This window comes from Mus pahari, chromosome X, assembly GCF_900095145.1.
Source record: "Mus pahari chromosome X, PAHARI_EIJ_v1.1, whole genome shotgun sequence".
Classification (NCBI taxonomy): Eukaryota; Metazoa; Chordata; class Mammalia; order Rodentia; family Muridae; genus Mus; species Mus pahari.
The window spans coordinates 119,483,004-119,495,704 of record NC_034613.1 but is presented as its reverse complement, the minus strand read 5'-3'; the positions used below and the strand labels follow the sequence as shown (position 1 = coordinate 119,495,704).

General features: G+C 39.0%; 1 protein-coding gene across 2 annotated transcripts in view; it reads right to left on the bottom strand.

The window, feature by feature from the left end:
* Mid2 (midline 2) overlaps window positions 1-12,701 on the bottom strand; it is a 100,213-nt gene that overhangs the window by 83,676 nt on the left and 3,836 nt on the right. For both annotated transcript variants that reach the window (XM_029534308.1, XM_021187644.2), the window contains exon 2: window positions 1,540-2,255. In XM_029534308.1, coding sequence (XP_029390168.1) covers window positions 1,540-2,199 — 660 coding nt within the window. In that variant the 5' untranslated portion in view covers window positions 2,200-2,255. The remainder of the gene's footprint in view (window positions 1-1,539; window positions 2,256-12,701) is intronic.

Below are 12,701 nucleotides of genomic sequence, written 5' to 3'. Positions count from 1 at the left end.
CTGGGGGATTAAAGGCGTGTGCCACCACGCCCGGCTTCCATGTAAATTTGAATAAATTCACCAGAGTCTAACAGAAGAAAAGCCTCCATTACCTTCCTGCCTTTCCCCATGCTATCTGGACCTTCCTTCTAGCCTGGCTTATGTACAGTTAGAGTCTATTTGGGGGTGGTAATCTTACTATTCATTTAAACATTTTATTTTTGTTAAATTTCATTTTATTTTATAATGAGCACATAATTAAATGTGTGATGATATAATATTCATTGCAGAAATAACAATTGTTTTAAATTATACAGCAATATGGGCAATTATGCATTTAATTGTATATAACAGCATCTAATGTACACTACAGGTTTTAGTTTTCCAAAAGTATTGAGACATTTAACATTTAAAATTAACAAATGTAAACTTTTAAAATTGAAGATACTTTTTCCATACAATATATTCTGATTATGCAAAATATGGAATGCTTCACAAATTTGTGTGTCATCCTTGTGTCATTCCAAGTTTAGTATGTGTGATGCCAAAGCTAGCAGTAAACATTTGATTTAGTCTGGAATCTATGTGACATAGCTTCCTTCTTGAGAAAATTTATACCCCATATCAGGAAAGCAATAGGAACCCAACAGTTGGCTACATCTGATATTTGTGACCATCAAAGTGAGGTAAAAGGCCTTTCAAAATCCAGGCAATCAGGTTTGCCAATGAATAGTATTTAACATAACTTCACAAACCCCGCCCACTGAAGACAAAGGACTGGAGACTTGTAAGATGGAACCTGCAAACTAGTGTGTTAGCCTGGGCTGACAACAGCAAACCTATGCACAAACTCACCGCTTTCACTCTTCACTTTTGGTTCAGCTGTTTGACCACACCTCCTGATTTGGTGATCTATTGGTGTAAGAATTAGCTCTAAGTGAAGTGCTCACTGGCAATTTGCAGTGGCTAATGCTAAACACTGCTTTCTTTGCCTGTACTGATGAGGTATTTTGTCGTTGTTTCTTGCAGAGCTGGTGTTAGAACCCAGGGTCATGACACTTGCTATGCAAGCACTCTATCACTGAGTAGCATCCCCAGACCTTGCAAACACACGCATATACTAATGTCCTCCACAAATCTCTCATCTGCATAGATACACTCAGACACTTCCACCCACACCTCCACAGAGACCCAGGCAAATGTATGCAAATTAACACACATGCTAAATTCAGTACACCTACACAGGTACTCACATACTAAAAAGACTAGGTGGGGAGATCATAGCAAAGATATATAATGCACAATGTGTCACAGAAGAGAAAGACTGCTGTTACCCTTGTGAAGTACACCACGGGCTTACTTCCCCAGAACCGCACATAAATACATAAACACAAGCAGCCTTATGTAATACATAAGTCCCAGGGAAAACTTGCAGTGAGTAGGTTATTCTCTATGAAAATAACTTGACTTCTTTGACATATAGAAAAAAGTGACCCAGTTTATTGCTAACTGTACAACTATATACTAAATCAAAATCGTGAGGGAGCAAATACTGCTTACCTTTAGTTTCTCAAATCGATCATTCAGAGAAGCGACCTGATGGTCTCGGTGACGACCCACCAGTTTGCATAAGGCACAGATCAATTGGTCATCAGATACACAGTACATGTTCACCTTCTCATTCTCGTGGTCCATGCAGGTAATCCCTCGAAGGTGTGTGTCTGAAACTGGTTCCACCAGGCGATGGCTGGTGAAAGGTTTCTTGTTGGGGTGTGTGGCCCGAAGGCAACGGTCACAATAGGAGACCTCACAGGTGATGCATGTCTTTACAGCATCTCTCGGAGGGTCCTGCTCACAGAATTGGCATGCAATTCTCTCACTCGACATGGCGGAGCTAGGCCTGTAAGTCCTCTCCCGGCGGCTCTCACTTGGAGAATTGGGCCCACTGACTGAAGCCTTCTGGAAGCGATCGATAATGTTCTGCAGGGTCACATTCCTCTTGAGGCCATCCAGGCCCCGGTGATTCAGCGAGATAACATACCTGCATGTAGGACACTGGAAAGCAGTAATGGGTTCAATGGATTCACCGGAGCTGCAGCTTGAGACCAAGATGCGGTGGGCACAGCTAAAACATAGGCTGTGAGCACAAGGGAGCAGAAGGGGGTCTTCAAATAACTCGAGGCAGATTGGACAGGTCAATTCCGACTCCAGTGTTTCCATCTTTAGTGAAAATAATCCTGCTGAGGCATTAAGAACCGCAGAGGCTGGGTTCTCACCTGCAAGTAAGACAAAGTAAGAGTCATTAAGCATTTCCGAAGGAAAAGTGATTGCAGAATAATTATATTGTAACCAGTGGAGACTTTTGGCCTGATAGACTCCCCAGGGACATTTAAGCAATAGAGATTATTGGAAAATTAATCAGGAAGTCTTTCTGTACCCCATTCTCCTTCAAACCTTCTTTTAGACACTTGCCTGAGTTTGTTTTTTTTTTTTCTTTTTTAAGTTTTGTTTTGTTTTCCTTCACCAATAAACAGAAGCAAGTGGCTACCTCTATGTCTTGGTTTCTTGATTACCATTACCATTCCAGCTCCCATACTCAGCATAGATCATTTCCTCCTAAATTCTCCACTGGCATCTCTTCTCTGAGACTGTGATGAGTTGGAGGCCCTACAAATTTCTCAATCCCTATTCTCCAATATTGCACTCTATTTCATGTCAAGGCAAGATATAAGGGCTGCTCCTATTTTACATCCAGGGGAAGGAAAACAAGGCTATATTTCAAACTAGCTCTCTCTTTCCTGAAATGATTCCATTCTAAGTGCCTGCATGGAAGAAAAAAAAGACAGACAGCTTTGGGAAAATGCAGTTTCAGTGCAGAATAATACATTTTACTCCAGAGTGTGAACTTGAATTACTTTACATTAGCACACATGGAGATCTGTTTCATCCTATCTCTAATAAGCAGAGTCATTAAAGACAAAAGATGATGCCTTTCCTTTTTGCTTTCTCAAACCCTAACCTTTGAAAACTCCTTAATTTGGTCAAGTTGGGTAGAGTAGAATTCCAAATGTGGACTTAATCTGTAACAACTGCTCCTCCAGCTTCTGTTTGGTTTTATTGTTACAGATTTGTTCAGCTAGCACCTGCCTGTTTAAAAAAAAAATAACTCATCTCCCAGGTGTTTTTTATTCATGCTTTCTAAAACATGACTAGATAAAAAATCAAGATCTATCTGGAAATTGTAAGTTGAACGGCCAGGAAACTTTCAATCTGGTAACCTGCATTTTCATGCAGACCAGAGAGTAAAAGAAATGTCCCAACTGACAGTGCTAACGGTCTGTCATTCTCTCCATTTTCCCACAGTTGTTTCAGAGTTGGACATAGAAATATTGCTATGAGTCTTTTATATTCTAAGTTAGCTCTCACTAATGACAAATAGAAAGCATGTCTCCCTGGATGAAACTGTTGGTTCTATTAATAAGAGAGAGAAGGGCATTTCTTGATTGTGAGGAGTCTTGTTCATCTCACTAGCATTAAAAATCTTCATCAGGACCTAAAAATGTGATTCTTCCATTGGTATTTGTTCAAATATTGTCAGTGAGTAGTAATATGTGCATAACCCTCTCATGGGAATCACCAATATTGAACACAATTATATCTAGCACTTAAGTAAAATAAGTGCACTCACAAAGAATGTTTCTAAATCAAATCCACTCAATGTACTGAACTAACCAGGTATTTAATGAACGTCCTACAGTAAATTGGGCTGTAAATGGGAAGGGTTTTCTTTATAAGGCAGCCACTCCCAGTTAGGTTAGTAGGTTCAAAGGTTTGTTTAGCTACATTTTTAAAAATGAGACGTGATAATTTTATTTTATGATTTTCAGGTACTTAAGTATATTCATCCATAGGTCTAAAGAGGGACCTTATAATTGAATGCCTTTAGAGAAGAAAGATTACAACTTCCACACAGGGTAGGACTATTTCCTTAGATAATTTCATCTGAAAGTCAAATTAAACATTGGTTCAGATGAAGTGACACCCTCTGACCATTCTTGAAAAAAAAATGCAGTTTCCTTAAACGGTGAATGTTATCATCCAATCCTAGAAAGTGTTTATTACTTCAAATACTGGGGGTTTCTAGAACATTCACATTAGCATATATGTACTTCCTACTAATTCCTCTCCTGGTGAACATCAACAATTTTGTATTTTTATTCATAGCAGGATAATTCATGGCACAAAATTGGTATTAAATAATGGTCAATAACGTATTACTCAGAGCAAATGTAAGAAGGCACGTAGTATTTATTGATTATTTATATGTGTTCTGAGTACTATGCTAAGCACTTTATGTACATTAAATTCTTTCAGAACTGTGAATATGGGATCATTACTAGACCTATCATAGACTTAGGAAAATGAGACACAGAGTCATTAGTAAGTCAACCAGAAACACAAACCCAGAACTGAAATCACTCTCATGCCAATGCCTGTGCTTTGTCTCCTACACCTTTATTCTATCATCTCAGCCCCTTCACTGAAGTTATCTTGACTATTTATAAGAGAGTTTCTAAATGGCTGGCTTCCGCTTCTATTTTTGTCTCTCTGTCCCTCTGAACCCTCTGCCTCTTTCCGACTCCTTCCTTTAGGACTATCTCCATCTGACACTGTATTTCTATTACAGCCCCTTTCAGAGCTTCAAGCACTCCACAATGCCTGTGTTGAAAACTACCCAGGTTGCTCAGACATTGCAGAAAGTCACATTTCCATGTTCCATTAAGGTGCCACAGCTTCCCTGTCTTAAAAGGGAAAATGATATGGAGAAGTATCTCTTTAACTTCATATGAATCCCTAAAATGTGTTACCAAATCAATATGACCCTTGAACCTCACTATGAAATTAAACTTAGGGAAACACGTTCTAGGTCACAATGGCCTTATATAAGGTCAAAGTAGGGATTTTTAACTAGAGGTTTCTGGACCTCCTAGAAATGTTTGCAGTGTGTGAATGCCATTTGTTACCAGAAGAATATTGTTCAAAGCTTTCAAAGGACTCTTGGAGGTGTCCATAACAGTAAAGTCTAACATAAAGAAAAACAAAAGGAAAAAAAGGAAGGAGAGAGAAAATGCAGAAAATTACTTAAATGAGCCACATCTTATTTTATTTTAACATAACTGCAATAAGTTAAGTTAGTTAAGATCACTGATGTCAGACTGAGGCTGACTTCCAATGCCCGGTCGTCCTGTTTCCTCCCTACAGATGATGGGGTAGTTGGCGTGCACTACCACGCCTGGCACTCCATTTGTTTAATTGTGACTCAGTAACATCATTAGCCAATTTGAGGAATTGGATAGTTTTTGCAAGTTCCTCAAACATTTGTTTATTCATTAGGGCCCCTGATTCTCATTAGTGCTGTTTTAGCCTGCCTGAAACTAGCCTCCATTTCCCTACCTCCATTACTATCTAAGCATCAGTACAATACCAATTTTTGTTTTTAGGGTTTTCTTTTAAAAAATAGGTACTAGCCAGAGACAAAATTTAGAGCTAAGATGAAAGGATGGACTATCCAGAGACTACCCCATCCAGGAATCCATCCCATCATCAGCCACCAAACCCAGATACTAATGCACATGCCAGCAAGATTCTGCTGAAGGGACCCTGATATAATGGCCTCTTGTGAGGCTATGCCAGTGCCTGGCAAACACAGAAGTGGATGCTCACAGTCAGCTATTGAATGGAACACAGGGCCCCCAATGGAGGAGCTAGAGAAAGTACCCAAGGAGCTGTAGGGGGCTGCAACCCTGTAGGTGCAACAACAATATGAACTAACCAGTACCCCCTGAGCTTGAGTCTCTAGCTGCACATGTAGCAGAAGATGGCCTAATCGGCCATCATTGGGAAGAGAGGCCCCTTGGTCTTGTAAACTTTATATGACCCAGCACAGGGGAAGGCCAGGGCCAAGTAGTGGGAGTGGGTGGGCGGGGGGGGGGCGGTATAGGGAACTTTCGGGATAGCATTTAAAATGTAAATAAAGAAAATAATAATAAATAAATTTTAAAAAGTATGTACTAGCATTACAAAGAAAGTAATTTGTCCAAGGTCATACTTGCTTGCAAATAGCACAGGAAATAGTCAAATGTAGAAAAAAAAAAGCCTCTAGAAACAAGCCTGTATGTTTATAGCCAACTTGTTTTTGACAAAGGTTCCAGGATAATTCAGCAAAAAAAAAAAAAAAAGAAGAAGAATTTCAACAAATAGTTCTGGGGTAACTTCATCCCTACATGCACAAGAAAAGAAGTTAGAAAGCTATATTACGACATAGAAAAATCATTAAAACTAGGTATGGTAGTGTGTGCCTGCAATCCCAGCACTTGAGGTGGGGACAGGAAGATCAGAACAAGTTCAAGGCCACTGTGGACTACATAATGAGATCTTGGGTTACAAAAAAACCCCACCTCAGTCTAAAGATGAATACATGAAGATGGTCTATGAATCAAAATAGCCAAAGTCTTAGAGGAAAAAATTCATGTAAATTTGACATGCCTTAGATTAGACAACAGGATTTTTTTTTTTAGATCACAGCAAAATTACAAACAACCAATAGAGATAAATGCTACTTCATCTAAATTTAAACCTTTAGGGCTAGAAACAACACCATCAACAGAATGAATGAAAAGGCAAAGGATCTTCCAAAGAAGATAAACAAATAGCCAGTAAGCACATGAAAAGATATCCAACATCATCAGCCATTAGGGAAATGCAAACCAAATAAACACACTAGAATAGCTGCAATAATACAAAGCAAACAAACAGAAAGGGAAAGTAGCAGGTGTCTGCCAGGATGTGGAGAAATTGAATCCCTCATATATTACTAGTACAAATGTAAAATGGTACAGCTGCTTTGGGAAATAGTTTGGCATTTCCTCCAGAGTTAAATGTGAAGTTGCCATCTGATCAAGCAATTCCACTCCTAGGTCTATACTGAATAAAATAAAAAAATGTGTTTATTCAAAAGCTCATGCACACCAATGTTCACAGCAGCAATATTCATAGTAGCCAAGAGAGAAACAACCAAAGCACATCACCTGATATATGAAAAATCAAAGCATGGTTTATCCTTATGATAGAGTATTATTTGGCTATAAAAATGGAGTACTGATAGAACCTACAATATGGACAATCCTTTAAAATATATTTCCAAATGAAAGAAGCCAGTACAGAAATGTAATATATTGTGTGATTCCCTTTATATGAAATTCCTAGAATAGGGAAACTCATAGGAACAGAAAGCATAATAGTAGCCAAGGTCTAAAAGAGGGAAGGAGTGGGTGTAAGTACAAATATGTATGGACTTTCTTTCTGGAATTTCGGCAATATTCTAGAGTTAGACAGTGGTAATGAGTGCACAAGTGTTTTACTACATTAAAAACCACTTGGCTGTATACTTTAAAATGGTGACTACTATGATATGTGAACCACATCTCAGTCTTGAAAAAGAGATTCAAAGTCAGATCAAACTTAATATAGATAACTACTATATGGTATCAATGTACTGCAAATTGTGTGATTATGTAGTGCCCATAAACTCTACTGGATTGCTTACTTCTACTATTTTTTTCCAGGTACGGTCTCATGTATCTCAGCAGGCCTTGAACTCACTAGGTACCTAAGGATGACCTTGAACTCCTGATTCTCCTGCTCCACCTGCTTAGTGCTGGAATTGCAGAAGAGCTTCATTGCTCCCAGCTTGAATAGCTTATTTCTTTTTTTCTAAGTAACTGGTCCCCTATCTTGGTCTTGCAATGCTAGGAGACATCTACTACATGGTGTCAATGAGTGTCAGAAAATTCTTAAGCCTCAATTCTTATTTACTTAAAAATATTTAAATTGTTGCTAAAACCCACTTAATTCCTACCTACATCACAAAATACTTTTAGCAGAGGAAGGGACACAACAAGAAAGAAAACAAGAAAGTGTTGCAACTTCAGAAAGTTTTGAGAATTACAGCAGAAGAATGTGAATCTAACCCAATGACAGATAATCATGAAGCTTTCTCTAGAAAACACAATGGCTTGCCATAAATGAATTAATGAACAAAATGGTAGAAACAATTGACATATCAAGAAATAAATATCTTTATGCCTACAACCTAAAGAGTTCCATATACTTTAGTTACTGGTGTATAAACAGACACGTATGGTTTTACTCTTTCTACTAGATTTTTCCTGCATAGTTTATCTTCACAGTCTATCCTTTTCAGTCTGAGCTTTGTTAAGAAGTAGGAAGAGAAGGGAAGGATGAGGTTGCCAATGAAAGTACTTATTGGTGCTGCATTAAAATGCTGTGTGCCTGTATAGAAATGCAAAAAGGGCTTGCCTCTCTCCAGCCTCTTTCTCTTTCTTTTTCTTTTGAGACAGGGGCTCACTGAGTAACCTGGGCCAAGCTCAATCCTCTTGCCTCTGCCTTTTAGTGCTTAAATTACAGTCATGCACCATCACTCCTACCTAAAAGGAAGAGGACATGCTTCAATGAAAGTGGTTATGATTTCAAAACATAACACGTTTTGCACTTACAAGATGAAAAATTGATTTAAGTATTGCCCTCCAAATCTAGCATTAGCTAACTCTGATCAAGAGTTATGATCAAGCAGCTGTGATCTGCACTTGACAGAATTCTATTATTTGAAATGCCATTTGAACATAACTAAATGCCTACTTATCCCAACAGCTAATAGCCTATCTAGTTTTCATATCCCAGATCTTCTGAGTATGCTCTGGCCTCTTACTCTCTCCCTGGGGAGCTATTGTCTACCCTTCTTCCCAGAAAAACCACGAATGTGAAACTAAGCTTGACCTTTGGGCTATAGATTGAGGAAAGTGCTGGATTTTTATCTTTAAAAATAATACAAAAACGATTCTTTGGGATATTAGCTTTAACCTTTCAGGGTATTAGCATGAACTTCCCATGAGACTTTTCTTAGAATACCAGAAACTATACATCTTCCTTGGAGTATGAACAAACCAGTCTCTTTCTTCAAGTGCAAAATGCTGTTCAAGTTGAACTAGAATCACCAGATGTTCCTTTAAGATGCTTTCTAGATCAGATAGCCTATTATTATAGAGTTCTTTCTATTTATTACCATGCAAATAAGATATCTTGGATACTATAAACTAGCTCTTCAAAACATGACTCTTCTTTACCAGAGTAACTTGGAAGGCTAAGAAGTGATAAGCACTGTCACGAAGACGGCTAGAGATGGGCAAGGTGTATGTCCTTTGTCTAAGCTAAAGTGAAGTGTAGTAGATGGTTTTACGTGCTGTACCTCAGGGAGATTTATCAAACTTTCCAGTGAACAACAAAAGGGGAGGGGAACACCTTGTGAGTCTCAACCAATGAAAAACATCTCCTGGACCTGAAAAAGAAAACTGCCAAATCCAAGAACATATTGAAAAGCGCATGACTCATTCAAGTTCAGAAAAGATCATTTGGAGCCCCTTGAATGTTGGTACATGGCTGGAAGCCCAGAACTTGTAAGGCTGAAACAGGAGGATCACAAGTTAGTTCAAGGACAGCCTGATCTACATGATTTCAAAGCCAGCTTGGGTTACACAGCAGCTTTAAGAAAAGAAATCTAACATAAAGATAGCCAATGCATAAAATTATTTATATTCTATATGATGAGAACTCAGAATAGAAGGCAAAATGGAGGTTAGGTAGGTAGTCAATGACTATATTTAAAATAATAATATGTTTATATAATACAGTTACATATATATTTAAAAACCACTGTTTCATTCTTTTACTAAAGTGTTCTTAAAGTCTTCTATCTGACAATAGTAGCTAACGATGCTAGGTAAAACATTTAAATTTTTTGGACCATAGCCTCTTTATCTTTTAGAACAAAAGCACCCACTGTATGCATTACATATACTCTTGTGAGGATTCCATGACGATAAGATAAATTAACCTGTTTTAAAATTACATTTACTTACATCATACATTCACACCCAATACATCCAGAACACTTTTTTTGCAAGCTAGAAACACTTGGAAATTCATCACAAATGTAATTGACATGAAAGAAAACACTCATACTTTTCCACACAATCCCAGGAAAACCACGGTTCTAACTGATACTCACATGTCTTAACATTTAGGTTCCCATATGGTCCTTCAGAGGGAAGAATTATTTCTAGTTTCCCCTTGTTTTGATTTTTAAACAATTTATTCATTTATTTTTATGTGCATTGGTGTTTTGCCTTCATGTCTGTCTCTGTGAGGGTGTCAGATCGTGGAGTTGCAGACAACTGTGAGCTGCCATGTGGGTGCTGGGAATTGAACCCAGGTCCTCTGGAAAGCAGTCAGTGCTCTTAACCACTGAGCAAGCTCTCTAGCCCCTGTAATGTTTTCTTTTAGGCTCCCATCATACATTGAGAGACCTCAGAACTGGAGGTTGATTACTGGCTAGGACAGAGAACTGATCCAGGTCCTGACTAACAGGCATTAAGGCCTACTTAGTATTTTATAGTTTAAAAACTGAATGTTATTCCCTTCTAATAAATGGCTCCTAAACCTACCACTTTGAGCATTTTATATAATTCAGTCATCAAAAATATTAAAATGAATATCAAAATAACAAGACCAAAAGTCCCAATCTGCCTCAAATACAAAAGATTAATCAAAGTGTGATCAAAATACATTGTAGAAATGTATAAAATTTTCACAGAATAAAAATATTATTTAAAAATGATTAATCAAGGTAACCAAAAATGGATTTGCTGAGGTAACTTAAAATATTTGACAAGAATTTTAAGTATGATTCATAATGCAGACTACACTGGCAGAGCTGTAAGACTGGGGAACAAATGAAGAAGAACGTTATTCACATAAGCTAGTGTAGATTTTCATCCATTTTAAGACTGAACTTCCAATCCTCTGTTTTTTCAATGATGCATTTTTAAATATCTGGTGATTTCTAAAGTATTTAGTGTCCTACTAGGATGGACAGTCATTTCTACTTTTCCATAATAAAACTTGTAATATATGTATGTAGGGCACTCTATTGAATTAGGCTGTGAGGACCCCAAGTTCTGATCAGTAACAAGAGACAGAAAACAGAGGCCTATTTGAATCAAGCTTCTACTCTCCCGGGAAGCACATGGATCCTAGCAACACTGAACAAAAGGCTACAGATGAAGTGATAGAGGATTCTGAACTATAAACCATTTTTCTATCTCTGGATTGTACACACACACACACACACACACACACACACACACACACACACACACACTTTGTTCTCCTAAGTCAGCATTGTCTTCCATGCCTACACATTATGTTCCTATCAGAGCAAATTGTAAAATATTAGGATTTTAGGTTTCAGGAAGAGTTGTTATTATATAATGGGTTTTTTTTATCAGATCATCTGGTCTCTCTAAAAGGATGATCCAGAGCCAGAGGATACTGTTCATCATCAATCAGAGGAGTCTGACCTGCAGAAAGAGGCTAAGACAAAGCCCAAGGTCAGGCAGTCAGGGTGCTGTGGAGAAACAAGAACCCACACTTTTCTAACCCAGTTACACTAAACCAACACCTTAGTGTATACTCTATTCAGGCAAATAGCACATGGAGAATGTGATGGTGGGATGGTGTCACTTCTTTTCCCCAAATGCCTCTGCCATGTTTATGGACTTTCTGGAAGTTTATCAAAAATGTTATGTGATTATGGTCATGAAGAAAAAAGGATGGAAAAGGTAGCAGACAGGAAAAGCCACAGAGCACAGCCTTCTACAGTTCACAGAGCACGGACTTCTACAGCCCACAGAGCACAGCCTTCTACAGTCCACAGAGCACAGCCTTCTACAGCCCACAGAGCAGCCTTCTACAGTCCACAGAGCACAGCCTGTTACAGTCCACAGAGCACAGCCTTCTACAGTCCACAGAGCACAGCCTGTTACAGTCCAGAGCACAGCCTTCTACAGCCCACAGAGCACAGCCTTCTACAGCCCACAGAGCACAGCCTGTGACAGTCCACAGAGCACAGCCTGTTACAGCCCACAGAGCACAGCCTGTTACAGTCCACAGAGCACAGCCTTCTACAGTCCACAGAGCACGGCCTTCTACAGCCCACAGAGCACAGCCTTCTACAGCCCACAGAGCACAGCCTGTTACAGCCCACAGAGCACAGCCTTCTACAGTCCACAGAGCACAGCCTTCTACAGCCCACAGAGCACAGCCTTCTACAGTCCACAGAGCACAGCCTTCTACAGCCCACAGCCTTCTACAGTCCACAGAAAACTTTCTGCAGTTGTAATCTATAACAATGGATGGAGACAGGATTCTTGGCCCTTGAAGGTGAGAAGTGAGAAAAGGCACTATCAGTCTGCACAGGGCAGACAATAAAGTGGGATTGTCTTCTCTTGCCACCAGTCATCTGAACTTCTCACTTGATGCTGTGACTCAACACACAGAGAAGCACTTTTCTAGCCTCCTCTGTTACCGCTCAGTGATGAACACTGTATTTGTTGAGGATCCAGAAATACACACAGCACAATATCATACTTTGTACCCAATTTTCAAATAAGTGACTATAATTAGGGCTAGTGAAACTGCTCAGCAAGTAAACTTGCTGACCACCAAGACTGCTGGTTGGAGTTTGATCCATAAAACTGATGCGGTGGAAGCAAAGTAGATTTCCACAAGTTTTCCTCTAACCTCTG